The sequence below is a fragment of the Bactrocera tryoni genome, unplaced genomic scaffold (assembly GCF_016617805.1).
Source record: "Bactrocera tryoni isolate S06 unplaced genomic scaffold, CSIRO_BtryS06_freeze2 scaffold_11, whole genome shotgun sequence".
NCBI classification, from domain to species: domain Eukaryota; kingdom Metazoa; phylum Arthropoda; class Insecta; order Diptera; family Tephritidae; genus Bactrocera; species Bactrocera tryoni.
Window position 1 is genome coordinate 15587710 of NW_024395824.1, and position 24887 is coordinate 15612596.

At 36.9% G+C, this 24887-nt stretch overlaps 1 protein-coding gene across 5 annotated transcripts in view; it reads left to right on the top strand.

Moving 5' to 3' along the window:
- The window catches only part of LOC120779662, a 58570-nt gene that overhangs the window by 6955 nt on the left and 26728 nt on the right, over window positions 1-24887 (top strand). For all 5 annotated transcript variants that reach the window (XM_040112021.1, XM_040112018.1, XM_040112019.1 and 2 more), the window contains exons 2-7: window positions 3-2361; window positions 11943-12097; window positions 23192-23342; window positions 24035-24121; window positions 24187-24356; window positions 24435-24788. In XM_040112021.1, the coding sequence (XP_039967955.1) occupies window positions 99-2361; window positions 11943-12097; window positions 23192-23342; window positions 24035-24121; window positions 24187-24356; window positions 24435-24788 (3180 nt within the window). In that variant the 5' untranslated portion in view covers window positions 3-98. The remainder of the gene's footprint in view (window positions 1-2; window positions 2362-11942; window positions 12098-23191; window positions 23343-24034; window positions 24122-24186; window positions 24357-24434; window positions 24789-24887) is intronic.

The window sequence follows — 24887 nt, forward strand, 5'->3', positions numbered from 1 at the left end:
AGGGAGGCCGCAACATTTAATATTGTTATCAAACTAAACAAGTTTTGAATTGGTAGAATCTTGCATTTATTGACGGTGGTTTCTGTATCGCATTTAACATGGATACCAAGAAGGATATAGTGACATCACAAGCAAGTGGCACTACATTGCGACGTCCGATTCAAATTGTGAAAAAACGCTCTGGTCCGTTAGATGATGCACTAAAAGAGCTATATCAGGAGCTAAGTGATGCATCCGCTACGATTGGCACGACAGCGTCGACGGCAACACAAGCGGCTTTTACAGTTTGGCAACCATCTTCAAGAGATACCAGTTTGAAATTTCCCTCATTCACAGTGACCGCAGCATCACCACAATTAGCACGTCGTCGTCCAACAATCAAAGAGAAAGAGAAAAAACGGGAACGTTGGTTACTTACACGTAAAACTTGGAAATATATGACTGATGCTGGTCGTAAGCTTATACCGGAAGGAGCACAAAACTGTAAAGAAGATATAGCTAAGATTGAAGCAAATTTTCAACAGATTTGTTCCAACGAACCCCGTTTTATATTGTGGCGTCGGAAGTCTTCTTATCCAGGAGCCGTGCGAAATTCGAAACAACGTTTGAAACATTTATTGCAACATACCGGGCAAAAGGGATCAAATACAATAGAAGCAATAGAACAGGAAGAAGCACACAATGCTGATCAAGTAATCGATCTTTTGCAGTCTTTTTTAAAGCTTGACGAAATGTGTAAAACTACGACATTACTCAGCTCAAAGACTGTCCGGCCAGATCAGACAGCTTCGCCAAGTGCTCGTCGTCCTGATAGCCGGACGTTACGGACTAACAGCGGCAATATAACTTCACGTGGTCCTAATTTTTTTGCACTACAACTTCCTAACGATTTACAACAACTAAATGAAATCGATGAACTGCTTGAACGATTACGAAGAATTTCTCGTAGTGCGAGAGTAAATGAATTTACAATACCACCAAATGATATTACTCCAGCTATTCTTCAGGATAAGGTTTTACTTAAACAAATATATAATTCTCTTAAAAAACAACAGTTACATCGTGTTTTGAGTACACATTCCACACCGTCAATAAAGGCTACACGACCGAATATAAGGCATTCTTCATCATTGTCTAGTTTACAGAATTTTGGTGATAACGTTAATAGAGTTGTTAAGTTTGGAGGTAGTACTAAAGATCAGAATTTGAATTTAGAACCTTCCAATCAAGAAACTATCATTCAATTGAGAAAAACCTCTACAAAACTAACGATACCATCAGCGTCAATAACTGGAGCAGTACCAAAAAATCAACTCCTTTCAATCCCAAAGGACACTAGTATCAAACCTATGCCTCCTACGCCAGCGCCTCGCACACGTAAGCCACCAAATGCACTCAATCTACCAGCTTTAAACAAAAACAGCACAAATAACGTACCTTTAAGACATGTGAAACAGCCTCAGGCTGTGAAGTATTTTAATTCTTGTGGAACTCAAACTAACTTTGTCCCTTTGCAAGAAATTAAACGTTTAGCAGAAGAATATAAGAATTTGAAACAGGAAGAGGCTTCATTGAAGGCTTTATTAAGTTGCACGCCTAGCGCCACTGATGATGAGATGGAGAAAGGCGCCAGTTCTACAACAACTACAAGCCCTCAACACCATCATCGTCGCAAGAGTTCAATAGATAATGAAGATATTTCACAATCCGTAAGTGATACGATTAAGCGATATTTGCGTATGGCCCGAAAGAAGAGCGTCAATGATGATAACTCTAATCGATTTAAGCGTGTTAATTACGATCGTAATTTACGAAATATAAAAGCGAAGGGCGAAATTAATCCACCTGGTATGGATGAAGACAATTCGAAAGCTGTACAAACGTTGGACGCATGGCCCGTGATTTGTTTAGACTTTATACGTGGTAAAGAAACATATAGTATCTTAGAGAGAGCTCATGCCGAATGGCAGCGGGCACTAGATGAACGTATTCAAAAAAAGCTGGAATACGACCAAAAGATCTGTTTAAACAATGCCACATCGATACCGGCATTATCAAGTTGTGGTTCCTCATCTGCACCGACATCGCCAACATCTCCTGTAACTTTCAGTGGAGCTATCCATAATTTAGAGGCTCGTCAAGCGAACCACGGAATTGGAAGCAGCATGGGAAGCCTTCGTCACGTTGGATCACAGTTTTTATCAAATTTATGGCACGGAACTAGTAGTAGTGCAGCAGCAACTCCTGATGATGAAGATACTGGCAACAGTAGTGCTGAAAGAAATGTTCCAAATCATTCTAGCAGCTTTTTAAAATTCCATCGAAGTTCAAAATACGATCACAGTCCAATAATGAATGACTGTAAGTACAGTTATAGCTATGTACATATGTATGTAAATATATTAAAAAACAATTAACATAATTATGTCAAACCTTCAATATTTTTTGGAATATTTTATATTTGCGAGCAGGTAAAAAATATGTTAAAAGCCTTCTATGGTAGAATAGACGCCCTCTCCAACTTAACTGAATAGACGAAATAACTCGATTGAATCTAGTTTTCTTCATATCCTTGAGTGAAGATTAAATTGCATTAAAAACAGTACGAAAATATGGTTGCATCACTTAATTGTCTTCAACACGAATTCTAGTTATACTATATTATGTTATGCTCTGGTGTGATACATATACATACATAATATAACAACCTAGTTATAATTTTCTAATTTGCTTAAGTTATTAAACCTGGAGTTTAGGTATAAGTTTTAGCCCAAAAAATATAAAACAAAAATATATATGAAATCGTGAACAGGGTATATTAAGTTTGTCACGATGTTTGTAACACAGGAAAACAAGCGTCGGAGGCCTACAAAGTATATGTAAGGATGTATGTCATTGATCAGCGGGACGAGATGAGTCGGTTTAGCTATGTCTGTCCGTCTGTATATACGCGATTTGAGCGCCAAGAGTTTTTGACATATCGATTTAGAACTTTGCTTACGTCTCTTTCTCACCAAAAAGCTGTACATTTGTTGGAACCGCTGATGTCGGACTAATAAAGCATATAGCATAAAAAGGAACGATCAGTTCTATGAACCGAAGTAACATTATTGGTTTTTGTTTGTTTAGTACAAGTCAATATAGTCTCCGAGATAATAGCTCAGATCGAACAACTATACTAGCTCATAACTGTCATAAAAACTGATCGATTAAAATCAAGCTTTCAAATTGCCATTTCACATATCACAGTCCTTGTATTCATATGGTGTTACAAACTATCGTTATGAGAATATGTTTCCATTGTGTGCAACATGTTGCCAGATTAAAAAAAAATAAATCTTCAATACTCGATATCTAAGAATTTCGGACGAATGAATAGATCGATTGCGCAGGCATAATGCGTCGCCCTTAGTGTACATGGCATAAACTGGTGTTAATTATTTTTGGTATTTGTGTTAAGTAAATTTTTTTAATGTTTTTGTTATAAATTTACAATGATAACTAATCAAAATTTTTTATAATTTTAGTTACTCTAATCGATTAAAATTAACAGAATTTGTTATGTTTGCTATATGTATGTATGTACACTAGGGTGTGTCATTCTGAGGCAACCTTTTTTTCAACTGAAAAACAGGCTAAAAACTTTCGAAAATGTGACAAAAAAAAGTCACTCAAAAGATGAACTCTTAATATTGATAATAAGAGGTGCCTGTTTCACATTTTCTATTTTCCATACAAATAACATGGAAAAATAATCATTTTTTTGTGGTGGTGCACGCGATGGCTGCCAGTAGGAATGGTAAACTCGATTCCGATTCTACTCAAGAATCGAGTTTTCTCGTAAAATAATCGATTTTTCGAATGTCAAGAATCGATTCTTAATCGACTTCGACTACCTCCGCACCACAAAAAAATGATTTTTTTTCCATGTTATTTATATGGAAAATAGAAAATTTGAAACAGGCACCTCTTAATATTAATATTAAGAGCTCATCTGTTGAGTGACTTTTTTTGTCACATTTTCGAAAGTTTTTAGCTTGTTTTTCAATTGAAAAAAATGGTTGCCTCAGAATGACACACCCTAATGTACACTGATATAGTATGGTGTGATGTTCGGTTAATACATAAGTATGTATGTATGAATGTCGTATTTACAAATAAGCAAATGTACTAATACTAATAAAAAATTGCGTTTAGTCTAGCTATTGTGGCACTGACATTCACGTTTTCAGTGCACATATTTATTCAGTTCCCCTTTTGGTTGGTTTGCATCTCAATAAAAATTTGTTTAAATAAAGTTTGAAAAACTGCTACCCAGCTATAGTCAGAACATAGGTAAACAAAGTGAAAATCTATTAGGGCGAAAAAAACTTATAACAGAAAAATATTCAAATCTTCACACTTTGTTGTTCAAATAAATTTACTAAGCACACTCATTAGTTTTGACGGTCACTAAAAGCACAAGCAGAATGAAAAAATAGCTAAAAAGTATTTAAACATCCCATATCAATTTATTACGTATGAATTCTTTATGTGATCACATACATACATACACATTTAAATTAGTACGCCAAATCAATGAGCAAATGTGTGCATACGAATCTTGTATGGAATAAACGCATAAGTATATATATTTGAATGATTTAGTAATGTCCCAAAGGCCGGCGATCGGCAAAAGTATGCAAATTTAAAAAGTAGGGGCAACTAATAAAAGAAGGGCGAAACGAAAACAAATTCTTTTTGGCGTCAATAGCAATGTACACTAAGGTTAATACGCCAGGGACCACTACACGTGCATATTATAACATATACACATGTACTAGAATCTCATCAACTGAGGATTATTAACATAGCAAAATAATTCACATAAGCATTCTGCGAAATGTAAGTAACAAAGTTTCGACCCAGAAGTTATATATAATTATAAATTGATATAATAAAAAATTATTTTATTATTAATATAATTAATTTTTTTTTTATTTGAAGCAATGAATTCAAAAGAAAATAATTTTTATATATTTTACTTGTACATAAGTGCATGTATAGTATATGAATACATTTATGTATGAATATTCGCTGTTTATATCTAGTTCTAATAGCCAATAAGCTGAACAAGACTTCTCGATTTAAAAAACTACTTAAATTAGTTCGATTTGGAAAACCTTAAGTGGTATATTCAAAAAACGGCTTTAAAATAACTCAAAACTGTAGAGGTGAGATATGGTCACAGACATGAAAACTTTAAATAAGTTTTTTTGTCCTGTAAATTGTTTTATTTAAAAGTTAAAGTATTGAAACATTAAATAAGGTTTCGACTTGACTTGACAGAAATTTAAAAATGTGTTGTCTGGTTCCACCGAAGTTCATTCCGGTGCCCATCTCTAATCCGTAGAGATTAATCTAAAATCAATCAGCACAAACAGTTTGTTCTATTAATAAATAATATAGAGCTTCATCGAAGCTTTTGTCCAGAACTAAGCGTTAATTGTTTATAAAAAATAGTACTTAAACAAATCCTTTGATCAGGCACTAGCTTTTAAAATGCTGCATAAATTGCATTGAAGTCTATAGATCGGTCTACTGTGGTCATCAGTTCAAAAGCATTGTTTTTAGAAAAACGCATTTTAAGTTTTACACTAACGTTTCAGAGCGCCCGAAAACCCCTTCCTAATTATCAAATAACTCCAAAAGTATTTGTCGGATTTACTTCAAATTTTCAGAATCCTAAAATTATTAAATTAGAATTGTATTTAAATTAATTATTAAGGGTTAGTAGGAAGTAAAAAGAACTTTAAATTACTGAATGTGATAATGATAAATATTAACATAAATTTACAAATTATTATCTATTTATTTATCTTTAGTGGGAGATGTCACCTTTCCGCTATTCCTAAATTTTATTTTTAGTATTTAAAGCTGTCTTGATATTGAGTTTTCTAAAGGCAGACTTACTGTTACAAATGTACACATGTTCACTTCTTATTTGTTCAACAGAATGATGAGTTTATAAAAACAACTTTATTTAAGCGTTTCACAACACACTTATTTTGGATTTCTTTCCAATATATATTTTTAATATTGATGTTACTTACTAAATTCTCCTGAATTTGAATTAAAATATCCTATTTTAGGTGCATCAGAATGCAAGTCCAAAATAAGTTTTGTGTAAAAATGAACATAAATTTATTAGAAAACGAACAACTAGATTTTGCCAACTATCGATAATGCACCGACCCACGTAGCTGGGGAAACGGTTTTTAACACTCGAGGAATTGAACATCTTGAGTGGTTTGCTTTATGACTCGATTTCAATGCCATTGAGAATTTCTGGCGAACGTATTCCGCTAAAATTTATTCCTGTTCCAGGAGAAATTACATCTCTAAACTCCTAAAAAATGCCATTTTATCTGAATGCGACAAAAATGACCAGTATGTTCTAAAGAAATTGGTGAAGTTTGTTCTAAAAAATGTATTACTTACTTTTTAGAAAGAGAACAATATGTAGTATCTATTAGAAAAGTTTTTTGCACATACTATATAAATTTTTATGTCCACATTTACGGAGATATATTTTTTTTCAAGTCAAAACTAATTTTGGAATATAATTGCCTTATCTCACTAACTCTGAAAATGTGGAAATGGGAAAAACCGATTTATAACCCTGTCCACTTTTCATACAACGGTTATGTTGAAAACTACTGAAATTTCGATAAATATAGCGGTATCAAAACTGGACAATGGGCGTGGCACTGGTCCCCTTTAAGTAAAAATCCATATTTCCGTACCTAGTTTTACCAAATTAATCAAGTAACATTACTTTGACATTCCTATATTATGCTGGGAAAATTGGCGAAATAGAACAAAAATCACTCCTACTTCACATATAATAAAATTTTAATTACAATATGATTCTTGATATACTGAAGACATGCCTGTGGCTGATTTTTCTGATATTACAGAACACTTGTGTCAAAAGTAAACACATTGGATCAATACTTCTCCTAGCCCCAATATACCTAATATAAAGATTTTCGAATTTCCGGTTGGTTTTATACTGCATATTCTGGGTACTATGTGAGATATATTAAAAAAATTGCATCTCAATCTAATAAAAATATGTTCTCACACCTAAAATGGATAAAATCGGATCACTACTACCCCCTCTACCCTATGCAAGGATTTTAAATTTGTTTCTTTATTCCGCATATATCGGTAAATTCTTAGGATACCTTTGCAAAGTTAAGTGAAAGTATAATATTGGGTAGTTGAAAAAGTCTTTTCGTGGTCAATAGATATCGTTGCACTCGTACATCTCTAGTGCTACCAATCACATTGTGTCATACCATAGCATAGCGTTCATTTTCTAAAAAAAACTAAATTCGGAGAAGTTGAAAAAAGTTAAACCTGTTCAAAAATTAGTGAAAATAATGAATAGATTCGCTATATTTTAAAATCTATATATATGTAGTACATGTATAAAAGAAAGTCGTTTTATTTACACCATTTATGTATAACTAGGAACGACTAAACCGATTTGGCTGAAAATTGGTGGGGAGGTAGGTTAGAACTAGGATAAGGACATAGGATACCTTTTATCTCTTTATGTTAAAATTCAATACAATTCATAAATACAAAACTTATATTTCAAATCATAAGCATTTGTTCAAAATTTATGTTTGTAAGAATCATTTGAATCATTTCTTCAAAAAAAAAAATAAAATAATAACAATAATAAAAACAACAAAAAACCACATTTCTTTATATATAAAAGAAAGTCGTGTTAGTCACACCATTTACAACTCAAGAACGACTGAACCGGTTCGCCTGAAAATTGGTGGGAAACGAGCGTACAATTTCAAACTGGCCATTCCTAAAAAATAATAAAATTGCAAAATATGGGAAATGGTAGAATAGAACTGCAACCAAATACGTAGTACAATGGATTAAAACTGGCTCAGTAATCAATCGATGAAAATTATAACACATGCATCCCAAAAGACCGATTCAATAACCCAGCCGAATTTTTTGTCTTGGGAACCGTTTCATAATATGCAGTCCACTAGGCTGACTGTCGATTGGACTCGGTTGATTCCCCTGGTGCACAGCCCTAATTCAACAGTATTTTTCCTCCAAAAAGCAATGCTTTATTAACACACGAAATGCTTTTTGATTATTTTTTTGTAAACTAACACAAGTTGCTTCACCAAAAATGCTGTATCTCCTTAACTTATAGTTATAACTAAATAATAGAAATCATATATTAGTAGTACGTTTTATGTATCAGCCACAGTAAAACGCGAACGGGTCCTCTAGTTTTTTTTTATAAAAAAGGGAAGAATGCCACGCATGCCCTTAATTGGTGAAGTTTGCGGAGACGATGTAGTATCACATCGTATAGCACTACAATGGTTCGCTCGCTCCGTTCAGGAAATTTCAATGTGAAAGACTTACACTGATAAAATAATGTTTCTAGCGGAAATATGGCAAAAAGTAGTCGACCAAAATGTTACTTTTCTCGTTCATTATAAATATAAAAAAGTAAGTTGAAGTTTAATTAGAAATACGAAAAGGCTTTTTCGAATACCCAATATTATGTGTTATAGTAGTTTAAAGCAAACATTTATCAACGAATCGGTACCATATAAAACATGCAATAATTTTCGTTATCTTGGCAGGCTTTTTGCTGGATATTTCGATCAATGTGTATTTAGGGAAATATACTTGTGTACGAGTAACGCAACTTATCCATATCTTCTCTCAAATACTTCCGATATCATATCTCCGACTTCCCATCTAACTTTAACCCACTTGTGTTGAATGTAGCCTTTCCGTGTTTATTTTAAACTATTTACTTCAATTCGTTTAATCATCTTATTAAATACAAATAATACCAAATTTTAAAACAAATCTATGCAACAAAAATATATACATATGTACTTCGGGTTCCATTGAACTTTTGCATAAAGTTTCTTCGTTGCAAATTCATTATTGAAGTGCCTTTACATAGGTCTTAGGAAACATATCTCTGTGGAAATGACACAGACGTAATTTTGCTAAGAATAATTAAAAAAATTACTGCCTGTCGAATTATTTCTGAATTCTAGTCCCGTCATTGTTAGAAACAGAATCTGGTAAAATATATGTACATATACATACATATATTCTATCTTATGGCTCCTCAAGGGAGCAAAGAGCCACTGCTAAAATATAGTGGTATTTTGCTCAGCCCGACAGGTAGCTAGTATTCGAGATACACAGTAATATAGACGCAGGTAGGAATCACTTCCGGTTTCTGTTGTGAAATTCATCAAGTGAACTCGATTGGAATGTTCTAGCACGGCATCGGCATAACGCAAAGTGTTCTTGAGGATAACCAGATAACAGAAAATGCATACTTAATTTCACTAATATATATTAGGGCCACTACTTTCTGTATAAAGTCGGTCATAGTATTTGGGTTCCCATATTCGGTCTGAGATTGCTTCAAGACTTACTTTGACTCTTATAAAATATAACTGAGTCTCCATGTTCAGTTTTATCTCGATATAAATAAAATTCCTTATTTATGCTTCAAAATCTATGTCTTCGCCCTCAAATTAATCCCCCTTGACCCCAATACACTTGTGGCAGCATTTTATCCAATCTTCGAAACAGTTGTTAAAGTCAATTTCCGGAATAGCCCTTAATGCGCGTACCAATTCACGTTTAATATCTTCTATCGACTCTAAACGATCCTCGGAGCGGTCGTTTGAGCTTGCTGAATAGCTAGAAGTCACATGGAGCTATATCATGCGAATACGGTGGTTTCGGCATGATATTGGTTGAAAATTTGTCGAAAAACTGACGAAGAATCAAACAAGAGTTGTCGGTCTATGAGGTTGTTAGCATAAATCCAAGACTCGTCGCCAGTAATATCGGGTGATTTTTTAAGAGCTTGATAACTTTTTTTTAAAAAAAAACGCATAAAATTTGCAAAATCTCATCGGTTCTTTATTTGAAACGTTAGATTGGTTCATGACATTTACTTTTGAAGATAATTTCATTTAAATGTTGACCGCGGCTGCGTCTTGGGTGGTCCATTCGGAAAGTCCAATTTTGGGCAACTTTTTCGAGCATTTCGGCTTCGGAATAGCCCGAATTTCTTCGGAAATGTTGTCTTCCAAAGCTGGAATAGTTGCTGGCTTATTTCTGTAGACTTTAGACTTGACGTAGCCCCACAAAAAATAGTCTAAAGGCGTTAAATCGCATGATCTTGGTGGCCAACTGCCCATGCATCCCGAAAAATGCACTGTTTGGTGTGGTTTGTACGCTGGTGGAATCATTGGACCGTATTTTTTCAAAGATGCTGTTGGACGCAACGTTACGGTGAATGGCGATCGCTATCGTTCGATGCTAACAAACTTTTTTTTGCCAAAAATGGAAGAACTGAACTTGGTTGACATGTGGTTTCAACAAGATGGCGCTACATGCCACACAGCTCGCGATTCTATGGCCATTTTGAGGGAAAACTTCGGAGAACAATTCATCTCAAGAAATGGACCCGTAAGTTGGCCACCAAGATCATGCGATTTAACGCCTTTAGACTATTTTTGTGGGGCCGTCAAGTCTAAAGTCTACAGAAATAAGCCAGCAACTATTCCAGCTTTGGAAGACAACATTTCCGAAGAAATTCGGGCTATTCGGCCGAAATGCTCGAAAAAAGTTGCCCAAAAGTGGACTTTCCGAATGGACCACCGGACGCAGCCGCGGTCAACATTTAAATGAAATTATCTTCAAAAAGTAAATGTCATGAACCAATCTAACGTTTCAAATAAAGAACCGATGAGATTTTGCAAATTTTATGCGTTTTTTTTTTAAAAAAAGTTATCAAGCTCTTAAAAAATCACCCGATATAATACGTTTTATGACATCCCGTCGGAAAGCATTGTTTCATAGACATTAACGCGACGCTGTTTTTCTAAAAAATTTAGTGCTTTCGCTTTTTTTAGGCCCAAATGATGTTTCGAAACGGTTATCACTGATGCTTCCGATATTTCGACGATACCAATAAGATCTCTTAATCATCTCAAGCACCTTTACCTTTATTTCATTCACATTTTAGAATTTAGTTACCATACAAACAGACCGATCAAATTCAAGTTGATATTTCTTGTTTTTTTTTATTTGCGACTTAAAAATTAAGCGCATATTCAGTATTGGAAATATATACAGCGAAAGGACGCTTTCGAGTACTATGGTTTCTGTTGACAGCTGACTTTGAAAACGTCAATAGCAATCCGTAATATTTGTTACATTGCGTACCTTTGCAACGTATAAACGTGGTAATCGTTGCGCAATGAGAAAATCGGGCATCACAAATAAACTTGATGTTTCTTGTCATTAACATATGCAACGATGGCGCATTAACTTTAATAAGCTTTGTTATCAATTTATACTAAAATTTGCTTTAAATTCAGAGATTTGCCAAAAAATATACTTATAATGGTGAGAATAGAATATATTTTCATAAATATTTTGATGGTGTTTGTGGTTCCATTCTCGATGAAACTAAAAAAATTATTTTTAATGAAACTATTTGATTTTAATTTGATTTTTTTTAACTTTTTACTATCGCTTGAACAAAACAGTTTACCGCAAAAGTTAACTTTGTACGATGAATAAATACTGCAGTCATACTGTACCGAAACTTTGCAGTAGTTCGTTTTCGAAGTCAGCCTTGGTTGGATACTTTTTGCATGGAAAAAGTACTACTGTTGAGTTTTTAACAATAATAATATCTCATTAGAATTAATAACATACCATAACTAATTTATTTTGTATTCTCAGAAAAATAAGCAAGGGTCTGGCTTCCCAATTAAATTATCTGAGCATACATTTTCCTGTATATATTATATATATATATATATATATATGTAAGAATTCTTAAATCTTTTAATTAACAGCTGCTGCGAAGGGTGCAAGTTTGAGCACAACAATGCAAAAGTCAAAATCATCTTCCAATGTCGGACAATTTGTCACACGTAAAATACTTAAAAGCCGTTCGAAAAGTCAGTCACGACCGAACACTCAAGCATCAGTTTCGAAATGGGCGCCAGCGGTAAGTTCAGCGAAGAATCTTCTTTCAAATTAAACTTATTACAACACCCGTATACAAAATATTGCAGAAATTAAGTGACCATGATTATAGTTTCAATTTCCTAAAATTTTGGTTTAACAATTTAGCAGCTAATTTTTTGTCGTGCGGTTTTTGGTTAATTCCCCTTTGGTCAACAACTAGCAAATAAAGGTATAACTCCATCGAAGTTTGCATGTTCGACTTCACCTTCCCTGCTCTCCTATTTTACTCATCGTATAAAATTTTGAGCTCTAAATTTCCGAATTACATTAGTTTCACAATAGGAGTAATCAAACCGAACTTGTTAATCTGGTAATTCGTTAGTTGATAATTCGCTAAAACACTTAACTGTTCCAAAACAATTTTATGATATATTTAGGATAGGTTAGGTTAGGTTAGATGGCTGATCAAAGATCGCACGCGGACTATACGTAGTCCTTTGTGATGCCATACAAACAGCATGCGTGCCAATAAGGCACTGGCCTGTCAAGAGCCCCACTACTAAAGAGAGGCTAGCCTTACTGAGGGCGAAGAGATCGTTAAATCTTCTGTGATCTATCTTGGGCCAGAATGCTTTTGCGACCGCGCAAGTACCAATGCTGGTCCAACGTTGACCAAGCATCCACGACGCCCAGCTCTCCAGTAGCAGGACTCAAGAGGACACCGGAGCACCGACCCGATCCCATTCTACCGATAGTGACTCTAGGGTGCCCTTCTTTGCTAGCTTATCAGCTTTGCAATTACCCGCTATTCCGCTGTGGCCCGGCACCCATACAAGCCTTATAGTAAATACTGTCGCCGCCAGGGACAGTGCCGCCAGACACTCCTCAACCAGCCCTGAACGCAATGTGAATGAATTCAGGGCTAGTATCGCTGCTCTACTATCTGAGTGAATGGTCACTTCCCTGAAAGTGGATACCCTCCGGAGTAGCTGCTACCTTGATGGCTGCAACCTCAGCCCGGAAGACACTGCAGTAGTCGGGAAGTCTGAAACTAGAGCTGATGGAGAACTCCCGACAGTAAACCCCTCCACCAACCTTCCCCCCAAGCTTTGACCAATCCCTAAAGAAGTTTACTGCCCCTCTCCTCCAACGGCTTCTTCCCACCCATAACTCCCTCTTCGGTATATGGGTAGAGAAGAAACCGCGGGAGTTTGATATGGCGACTCCATTATCCAGATGATCCGGTATGCAGTCAAAGCTTGTAAGCATGTCTGAGTGTTCAGAAACACGCTCTTTTAGGAACCCAGATTCCCTGAGCCTAATAGCCACTTTTGCGGCCATACACCTTCCGGCAATGTCCACGGGCATTATATGCAGAATTTCATTAAGTGCCACGGTTGGGGTGGACCTTAATCCACCGCATATGTTGATAAGCGCAGCCCGTTGAACGCTTTCGAGCTTCTTAGCAAGTGTGGTCTTCTGTAAAGCCCTCCACCACATAAAGACTCCATAAAACATTATGGGCTTTACTATGGTATCATGGAGCCACCTTCGGTGTGAGGCCCCACCTTTTGCCAATAGCTTCTCTACAGCAGTAAATGGCAATAGATGCCTTTTTGGTTCTCTCCTCGATGTTCGGCTTCCATGAAGGCTTCTTATCCAGGATGAGTACTAGACTCACTGTATCCGCCGGTTGCAGGCGAATACATCCCATTTGCGGCAACGGTGCCACTGGGATCTTATAACTTCTACTGAATGAAACCATTTCTGTTTTATTCGGGTTGATGGCGAGTCCACTTCCGACCGTCCATTTTGTTACAACGCCGAGATATCCCTGCGCCAGCTCGTATACGGTTAAGGAACTTTCCTTTGACCATAAGTGCTACATCGTCTGCATAGGAAATCACCCGGCAGCCCAAATCCTCTAGTTTCTTAAGAAGGTCGTTAACGCCTAGGATCCATAGAAGAGGAGAAAGAACCCCGCCCTGAGGGGTTCCCTGCTCACATTGCGCCTGCCCCATTCTGTTTCGACCACTCTGTCACACAGAAGACTGAAGATGAGGTGCTTGAGGTTCGATTCAACCACAAGACCCTCTCGAGCAGTTATAACTGCCTTCGGCAAGACATTGTTGAAAGCTCCCTCAATATCAAGAAAGGTCCCAACAGCGAAATCTTTAGCCTCGATGGCTTCCTCCAGCCACGACACGATAGTGTGCAGGGCAGTGTCCACCGACCTGCCTTTACGATACGGCTGTTGCGCTCCTGATAGGTAGTCTCTCGGAATGCGACTCCTTAAATACCAGTCCATCAGTCTCTCCAAAGTTTTAAGTAAAAAAGAGGAGAGGTTGATGTGTCTGAAATCTCTGACCGTGACATGGGAGCCCCTGCCAGCCTTCGGGAAGAACGTAACTTTGACTCGTCTCCAGGCCCCCGGGATGTAACCTAATCTGATGCAGTTCGCATAGATCGGTAGCAAACCAGCTGCATGACACCTTAACAGCCTGCTGCAGCTGCGCTGGTATGATGCCGTCCGGTCCCGGGGACTTGAACGGTTTGAACGAATTAATCGCCCATGCCAAGTATCGCTCATCCAGAAGGTCGGCAAAGGCCGTGCAGTCAGCATGCAACTCTCCGAGAGATGCCACTATAGAGGACGTTCTGTTAGGGAAGTGAACATCAAGGAGCAGCTGATGTGTATCTTCACTGCTTTGGGCCCACTTCCCGTTTACATCCTTGAGATAACCCCGAGGCACTGGGTTTTTAGCGAGAATACGCCTCAATCTAGAGGAATCGTGGCAGTCCTCCACTTTTTCGCAGTAGGTCTTCCACCAGATCCTCTTAGTCTTCCTTAACTCGGACTTGTATATCGAAAGTCCTGTCTTATACAACGCCCAGTCGTCAGATAACCCGCTCCTGCGGGCCCTGTTAAATAAGCGTCTACAAGACGCCCTAATTTCCGAGAGCTCCATAGTCCACCATTGAGGTCTCCCTCTGCCCTTCGGAGTTTTCAGTGGACAGGAGCTCTCTAGTGCAGAAATGCACGCCGACCTGAAGACTTCGACCCACCCGTCCACCACATCGGCGGAGCCCAACATGTTCACCCCCGGTGCGCGTGGAAGAGTTTGCCGAAGCCTCCTTCGGTAGCCCTCCTAGTCCGTGTTCCTCGGATTTCTGAATGATTTCCTAGGCGGACTTTCTCCGACTAAACTAAAACCGATAGGCCAGTGATCAGAAAAGGAGTGATCATCGAGGACCGCTGCCGCTATTCTTTTCCACTCTTCGTGAGAGATGGCACTGTCCTCCCTGCTGCGGTCTAGCACACCAAGCACTCTTGAGCTAGCGCTTTTAGCGATTTCGCTAAAAGTTGGCGCAGCCCCCGTTCGTGGTTTCTTACCAAGGGAGGTTTCTTCGTCATGCGACCTTTGCCGCTTAACCGCTGGTTCGGGTCTCTCGCTTCGAGTCGTGCCCTATCGGTCTCGCTCTCACTCAGGACCTTCTTAGCCCATTTTGCTCAGATACCTGACCAGCATGCTTGCCCTCGTAGCGCTCTACGATTTTTGCTGCCAGTCGACGGTCCGACTTCAGCTTTCTAGCTAAAGCTCCCCTGCTAATGCCCCCTGTGGATCCCTTCATAATTTTAGCAGAAGTTCCTCTGCTAGTGCTAGCGATTCCGCCGTGCACGAAGGCTCCATCCCTCACTACCTCTTTTGCCGGCGGTTTTGCGCCGGCTCCCCCCATTCTGCCGCCTGATGAGGAGGTCCATGCTGAAAAGGGTCCCCACTCAGAGCCGCTATCCGTCCCCCGGAAGGTAGTCGCCTTTTATGGTCCCAAGGTTATCTCTGTGACGAGGCCAAGGCGAGGGTTGACGTACGCCTTTATGAGGCAGTACGTTCGGAGCCGACCAGCGTAAAGAAGGAGTCCTCTCAACTTACACCTACCACGCCAACTTAACGACGAGGGGGGGAACGTACTCTGAGGCCTGCCATGGTTTTAACGGGACGGAGGAAGTTGCGAAATTAGCCCAGCAGCCATTTCTGATGGGTGTCACCTCATCATACTCAGGTGCCAGAATGTCGCCACCACCAGCCCAGGGTTCAACCAGATCCAAATAAGTTTAACCTACTCTAAAACCAGTTCAATGCTAAAGTCGTCTAGGAGTTGTAAGGCCGTGAAGGCCGCAGGCCATTTAGCATTACTCAGGATGCACCAGCGCGGAGGCGACCTGCTCTACATTCCATATACTTACTTTAGAAAAAAATTTCAAAAATTATTGTCTATTGAGCAGCAAATGTATATTTTCGCAGTGAATCAAATGAACTTTTTAAGCAAAAACGCAATACAAACAGCCGAATTGACGTTACTAAGTAACGAAAAAATTATCAAGCTTGCTATCTAGTACCAGGAATAAAGGAATGTTCAACTTATTCCAGTGTGAGAGCGCCTCAAAATAAGCGTTTTTTATAACATTTTCCAATATGGCCAGATTGAACAAAATAATAATTTTTGGGCATTTAAATTAAAACACCCAACATTTAGTACGAATAAAAAATACTATATAGTGGTTATTTATTATATGGAGAAACTATTAAAATCTTTCTAAAGTATATTAGAACAACTGACTTTTGACCTTTTAATACCCAATAAAAGGGTTTAAGCTTGTTAGCTCTCAATCATTAAATGTTTTTAATCATTTTCCATTGAAAATAAAATTTCACAAATTTATGTAATTTTCATTGCTTTACATTTTTTATAAGTGGTCTTGAACAATGCAACAAATCACTCCATTTATATATTTTTTTGGTAAGATTTCAATCTGGCCATAGCTCGTTTCCAATTGTTAAACGTCAAAACCGTCTGAACTCGATCAACTGTCAAAGTTCAGGAGGTTTTGACGTTTAGCAATTGTTCTATCACTTCCAGTGAGAGAGGAGTTGGACGTTTCTTTATCTCTGCTAGTACTTTTTCGGCAGCACTTGGCTAAATTTCATAACATCAGCGGTTCTTCGTCTTATTGACACTTGAAAATTATGTAAAGAAAATGTGCGTTAAAAATTTTTAACAATTCGACGAATAGCGAGCACAGGTGAACGATCATTACGACCATAAAATGGCAAAAGCGCTTGAAAAATTGCAAGTGGGAAAATTAACCTTTAAACTTTACTGAATACAATGGAAATAATTACAGATCATGACAATTTGGAAATGGCCGAAACGACACTGATTTCTTCTTGCAGAAGGTCATAACAGAGACATTTAGTGCAAAATCACCGTCGATTTTGTAATATATAGTAGTATATACATCTTCTTTATACATATACATATGTAAATATATAAACGAAAGTCATGTTAGTTACACTATTTATAACTCAAGAACGATTTGGTTGAAAATTGGTGGGATGTTAGCTTAGAACCAGGGGAAAGACATAGGATACTTCTTATCTCTTATATTAAAATTCAATGCAATTCTTAAGTACCAAAATCAAAATTGGAAGGTGAATTTTGTCCATTTCATCTCCTTCAAAGTAATCCCCTCCCGCTGCAATACACTTATGCCAAGGAATTTTCCAGTCATCATCCATGGCCATGATGATTAGATTCAGCTTTTATATCTTCAATTGAGTCAAAACGGTGTCCTCGGAGTGGTCATGTGAATTTGCTGAATAGCCAGAAGTTACACGAAGGTAAATCAGGCGAATGCGGTGGTTGCGGCACATATTAGTTGAAAATGTGGCGAAATGATCACGAATAATCAATGTAGCATGAGATGGTGCATTATCGCATTTCTTTGTTCAATAAATTCAGACATAGTAAAAATCGAAGAATTCACTTTTTAAGCCTCACAAAACGACGCGTATCTCAAATACTAATGAATATTTTGACGTGAAGTTAGATGGCACTAACAGTACTACCAACTTAAAGAAAAAAAATTTATCGATTCGAAAAACACGCGAAGTATAAATTAAAAATACATCTTTCAATTTGATCACAGTAGTATATACATATGTATATGTGACTCCGCACATAGAAATCCGGCTAGTGCGTCAAAATGTCGATTATCGGTTTTCAACGAGAATGTACGTAGAACTACAGGGAGCAACCCGAGAGCTTGTTGGTTCGTCTCGGAAACGCTTCAGAGTGAGTGAAAATGAGTGTGAACAAATGTTTTAGAAATCCGGCTAGTGTGTTAAATACCCGGTTAGTGTGTGAAAATTTTGGGTTTCCCTCATAGTTTCCACAGGAACACTGTCAAAAAATATAAAAGTCATCAGATGTGTAATACCTGTGCAATGAGCCATTGCGCTACATATGGAAATATTTTGACTGAAGAAACGTGTACTCTGTATCGAATACTTTTTCCGCGTAAGAGTGTTATAATAGGCTTCCAGCGAAAGGTGTTGCCGATGCGCCTCCAGAGGTGATAAAATAACGAGGTCGAGTCCATCTTTTCGCAGCTCCAAACAGTAGTCGCGAAACGTACACACAAGCTGTCTTGATAAAATGTTGTTACACTTATAGCGGGTACAGCATGGTTCTGCAGTCGGTCCGCACATACTTTCAATGGTTTCGAATTCTTTCATATCATCTGTAGATTTCTCGAGAAACTCACTTTCGGAAAGTTTGTTGTCACCCTCGCCATTACTTTCTTCACGCCTGCCGGAGTTCCTTCTTCCTGGATAAGATTCCACTTCCGATTCTTCTATACCGTACATCGCATTTACTCGCTGCACTTCCTACTCTAAATCTACGTTTTCTGCCTCCATTCTTTCACTCTCTTTCCTTTCTAAACAAAAATTATTACCTGCACGTTCAAAGTCACCGTACTACAACCACAAACTGCTTATTCCATGATAAGCATGCTTTTGTCGATAACAAATGATGTCGACTTTGATAACACTAGCTCTGTTCGAACAGCGAACAGCAACAACAAAAAGCGATAGCCAAAACAACGAGCGTTCGATTACCATGACAACACTCAGACGGCTTCATTGTGCTAAACTGCTAACAGAGTAACGAACAAGGAGGAAGAGGGAGAGAGAACACGTGCTTCACTTCTTACAACGCCTCTCGTGAAAAATACTGTTTTGACACACTAGCTGGGTTTCTATGTGCGGGGTCACATATGCTTTATATATCTTATACACTGAGCGACCTATTCCACATAAGATTTGTTAGAAAAACGAAAATCATTATATGTAGTATTTGGGAGCTGGGGTAGTATCGACCCGATTTTATCCATTAACTATTATCATGCCACATACTAAATAATGTTCTCGTGTTTCATTAAGGTACCTCACATACAATGACCAATCATATGGAGCAAAGTGAGCCGAATGTTCGAAAAGCCTGGAAACGGTGGGCTAAGACAAGTTTTCACCCAATAGTATCCATTTTAGGCACAATAATTTTGTATACTGTTATGAGCAAAACTTGCTAAGTAATTTTCATTGCGATAACTTAAATATTGGCCGATATATCCAGTATAAAGTCACCTGGAAGTTCGAAAATCTTTATATTAGGTATATGATAGCTCAGGGAAATATTGATGCTATTCAATCCATTTTTGAAACACAGAATAACTATTGTTAGAAAAGGATTCTCAATTGTATAGCTCACACATTGAATGTGCACATATTCGGCACGTAGAATCTTGAACAGTTTTGGTTAGATTTGGACAATTTTTAATCAAAAGGTGGTATACTTTAAGGGAATTATTACTGCAAAATTTTATTCCGTTATATTAATTACCTTTTTATTCGTGCACTTTAAAGTGAAAGAATCAAATGGAATTTTAAATTGTGTTATATGGGAAGTAGGCGCCATTCTAGTCGGATTTCGCCCATTTTAACACTGTGACATAGAAGTATTAAAATAATGTCACGCTCAGTCGAAAACGGTCCGACAGGTCCCGAGATATGGGGTTTCACTAAAAAGTGGGGAGTGCCACGCCCATTGTCCAATTTTCACATCGGCTTCTAAAAAACTCCCTCATACCATCTCGGAGGTAAAATTTAATGTCTCTGGCGTTTTACTTATTAATTAATGAGCGGGGTTATCATCCGGTTTCATCCATTTTTAAACTGTTGGTTGGAGTTCTTAAAATATTTATGCTGGGTGAATTACATACGGCTTTACGGCATACCAAGTTTCATCAAGATATCTCAATTTTTACTCAAGTTACAGCTTGTACGGACGGGCTCAGATTTTAACCTTTCTCATCATCCTAATAATTTATATATATAACCCTGTATCTATCTCGATTAGTTTTAGGTGATATGTACAACCGTAAAGTGAACCAAACTATAATACTCTGTAGCAACAGGTTGCAAGACTATAAAAACAACAACACAGAGTTAATGCGAGAGAACACTAATTTTCGTATGTATGGTACATATATGGTTATACTGGTTGTTGCCTGAACAAGACATCACAACAAACCGAGTGGGGTTGCACTCCGGGAGTGCAGGCAGAAGTAAAAACTTGAACTTATATTTTTATTGCGTTTTCTGTATCACATACCCAAGAATATGAAGACATAAATATATCTATGCATGCCCATGATGATACTCCCAACCACAGCATTGTGATATTTTCATGCTTCAATTTTTGCTTTGAACCAGGCAATCGCAATGTTTGCAAATTTATACTTTTGCGTTTGCCGTCGGCATTTGTATATTAGCATGTAAACATAATTATGATATGAGTACAATTTTGTATGAATGCATGAATAGTAATATTTATAGCCAATTTGGACTTGCATATTTAATAATTTTATTTGATTTCTACATAATTTACTATACTAATAAATATTTTTGTATTACGTTTCTTAGTAATAGAAATTGAATTTATCACAACAACATATAAATATATCGTCTATCGTATTAATCTTATTATCTGCTCATATGATTGCATGTATACGCATGTGCGCATTCAGAAATTCAAATCACGATTTTATCACTTATCAATATATTAATTACATGTGCGCGGATTGATCTGCATGTTCATATAATTCATTTATACTTATATGTACATACATATATTTGTATACACTTCCGAACAAATAATGCACAAGCATAAAAACATACATATGCGTACACAAGAATATGACACCAACAAAAAATTGAAACATTGTTCTACAAAAATAACATTGTCTCAAATAGCAGAAGCATCACAAGTCAATATGGCAACCAAATTGGCGAAGCCCAAATGTAGTAAATTTTATAACAAAAACGATTTCATTCCTAAATGCAGGCGCATATTCCTCAAGCGACCTCGCTTCATTCATAAAAACAGACGCCGTAACATCTCCCTGAGCACCCCAGCAAATCATAAATTGAACAACTTTCTGGTGTTTGTTCTAAGAAAGAAGTGAAAAAGTGGCAACATAGCTGTTGTCGATTTATAATATTTGTTAATCTAAAATATTTTTCCGTGACTCGCAAAAATCTGCGTCAATATGTATTCTCCTCATACGTATACATACATACATATTTTCGCACGTTTGTAGGCAAAGCTGTTACAGCGGCAAGGGAAGCGTTGACAATCGGCGGCCATTCGTTTATTTTTTTCGGCACAGCTTGGATTTTCTATCAACACACAAGTGTTGAACACAATGAGCGCGGCAGACTGCAAACGACATTTGTCAAATATTAGAATACACACGTTCTTAGGGACACAGGTATTGAGGCAGCTGCACAACTACATAACTGTGTCCTTAAGAACGTGTGTATTTTAATATTTGACAGATGTCGCTTGCAGTCTGTCGTGCTCAATGTGTTCAGCACTTGACTCTTTGACAAAACGCCAGTTTCGGCCATTGGTTGACCGACAACGGAGATGCGAAAGATGCGTGCGACATTTGTTATTATGAATGATGTAGATATGTACGTGGCTCGCTTTGCTTTCGTAAACATACAGACAAATGTGCCAAAGAAATAATATATGTACTTACTTATAAGCCATAGAAATTCTATTGGTGCAAATATGGAAATGATAACGAAATAATGCGAATATGCATATTTCATGAAGCTCAACAATTTTCTTTGAAGAAATTATGTATAAATATAACTTTTTTGAAATAATTAAAAAATTAAAATATGTAATTAAATTATTTTTTACCTAGTTTTTCATGATTTTGTAAAAAAATTAAAATTTTTATAGTTTTTCTGAAAAAAATGGTTCATATGATACAAGATAAATCACGCATATGTGACTCAGAGAATGCTTCTTTACATTCTTTGTATGACTTTGTATATTTTTCTTCAAAGCATTTATCTTTATTCATTCTCGCATGAATTCAGTCGTTTTACATATATTTCTGTCAGAGAACGTGCTCATTTCTGCTAAATAGCAGCGAGAATGGTGAAATTCTGCATCGCAATCTTATAAGTTCTGTTAGCCGTTCAATCGAACATCATACAGAATTCAATTTGCACCTTCTCTATGTCTTTATGTTCTCTGTCTGAGTATACATATGTATGGGTATGTAATCTCATCTGTCGCGAGAGCACGAACGAGCGCGTATATTATACATATATTATAAGAATACACGCGGAGTATATCTGTGTAAAATCTCATCTCAGAGTCGACATTCCTATCCCTTGACATCCACTTTTTGAGAAGCGTTAACGGTGTTGTATGGATGAACGAGGTAGTTAAGATCTTTTGTAACTACTCCATCTTTTTATTTAATTTTTAAACATTGTTGATTTTATTCTTGAGTTTGTTATTTCATTGTTATCTGGAAAATTTCTAACACGCTGTTTTTCTAAGGTTTCGATATTGGATTTGTCACGAATGCTGAAGAGTATTCAGAGTGATCTGACAATGTTAGTTCGTCGGACACTCTCCAGTTATCAACGACCAATTTATTTGTTTCTATGAATAGCGTAAGGTCCTACCCCAAAAATTTACAGGTTCCAATATATTTTTAATATTGAAATTATTTCGAAAATTCATCTGAATTTGAATTAAAATCTCCCATTTGGGAGGTTTTGACACTCGACCGAGTTCGACGTAACTGTCTACCTATTTTTCCGATGTCATACAAAGCATAATCCTTACTATGAAAACAAAGAACACTTAAACCAAGTTTAATTTCGGATATGAAACTAATTCATGATATTTTCTTTTTTAGGAAAAGTGCAGTTGGACTTCAGAGAACGGCGATTTTATTGTAATACAAGATTCATGCTTGCAAAATCTGACTGACATTGAAGCGAAAATTTTACAACGTGTTGCGATTGAAAAGATAAACGAACTTAATATTGGAGTTAATGTCTTATTAAGTAGGCACAACAGTACTGTTCACTAATCTTATATCGCTATAATTAATATATTTGAAAAATAAATATATAAACAATGTATGCCTTTGCCAACTGATATGATGGACTAATATCATCTACTTGAAATGAAAACTAACAGTGATATTTTGGAATTTATATGGTTCATATAACTCTTTTTTACCAGCCGCAATGTGCAGAGCTATACGTTCTAAAATTAGTGAACACTAAGATTAATGTGCTGCTGGGGCCTTTCATGCACTCAATGTAAAGGTACAAAATGCAGTGGCGTTTAGAGCTGTTTTGACTCAATTATTCCTGTTTTTGAGTACCAAATTCCAAAAATACTGCATTGACGGCTCAGCTTTAGTTATAATAACGTGTAAAAGTAAGACGACCACGTCTTTCGAAGTGAGATATATATGTAAGATGGCATGGACCATCATGTGATTTCCTGTCATGTAGACTTTTTTCCTCTGACCTTGAAAATTTATGGGGTTTCAGCTAATTCGTTTCATTTCAAGATCCATCAATAATTTGTTTATATGTTCAGATTTCCGTATTAAGTCTGTACACTGAGTAATTGCTCGAAACTCAAAACTAAAAATAAATATTTAGTACCTATAGTTCTCATGCAAATAGTATTATAGATAGAGACAGTTAAAAATTTAACATTTAATGTTTTCAATTACATTTAGATAGTAAACCACAGAAGCGAAGGGTTCTGGCCAAGAAGAAAGCGATGACTACCAGTTTCTTTGATGTTAGTAAAAAAGAGGACCAAAGTACGTCTGCTCCTTAAGTTAGTTAATAATTTTTTCTGAAATTTTCCCTATTTTATTTTGGCAAGAGCAAGGTGGACCCGGTTTATTTGGTAACTCCTTGGAATGGTGTGTCATCAATGATAAGAAACGGGGAAACAACTTGAAGGCATCAACTGATCGTGGTTCGCGCAACTCATTAGCAGCACTATTTCGTGGTGGTAGTTCGAATGCGGTAACAAATAAATTGGATGAAAATGTAAGCAAGAAAAATATTCCTCAATGGAAATAGTAAGCTTTACGCTTAAAGGTATAAGTACTAAACTTATTTATATAGGTGCGGTCTTATGAAAGCTTGCCCTCGAGCACATTTTCTTTGGTAACTTCGCTTAGTAGTGATAACAATTGTCATAGTGGCCGAGCGAGCAGTACCAAATCGAGCACCGGTTATTTTGGCAACCTGTCATCAATGCAGAAGCAGATTTCACGCAGCCAATCTGATATAAGGCGTCATAGTCAAGAGTTAGACCTGCAGGATCCATCTTATTTTAAGGAGCAGAGTGAAATAGCCAATCAAAATGCTTTGCAAGTGCCTACTTTCATAACATCTTGCATAAAATATCTTGAAGAGCACGGATTACACAAGGTTGGACTATTTCGTGTGAGCACATCCAAGAAGCGAGTTAAACAGGTAATAAATATTCACATATAAAAATATAGTTTCAGATTATTCAATATTTAGACATAGGAACAAAATCGAATTATTGTAGTTCATACATTTATTTATAGG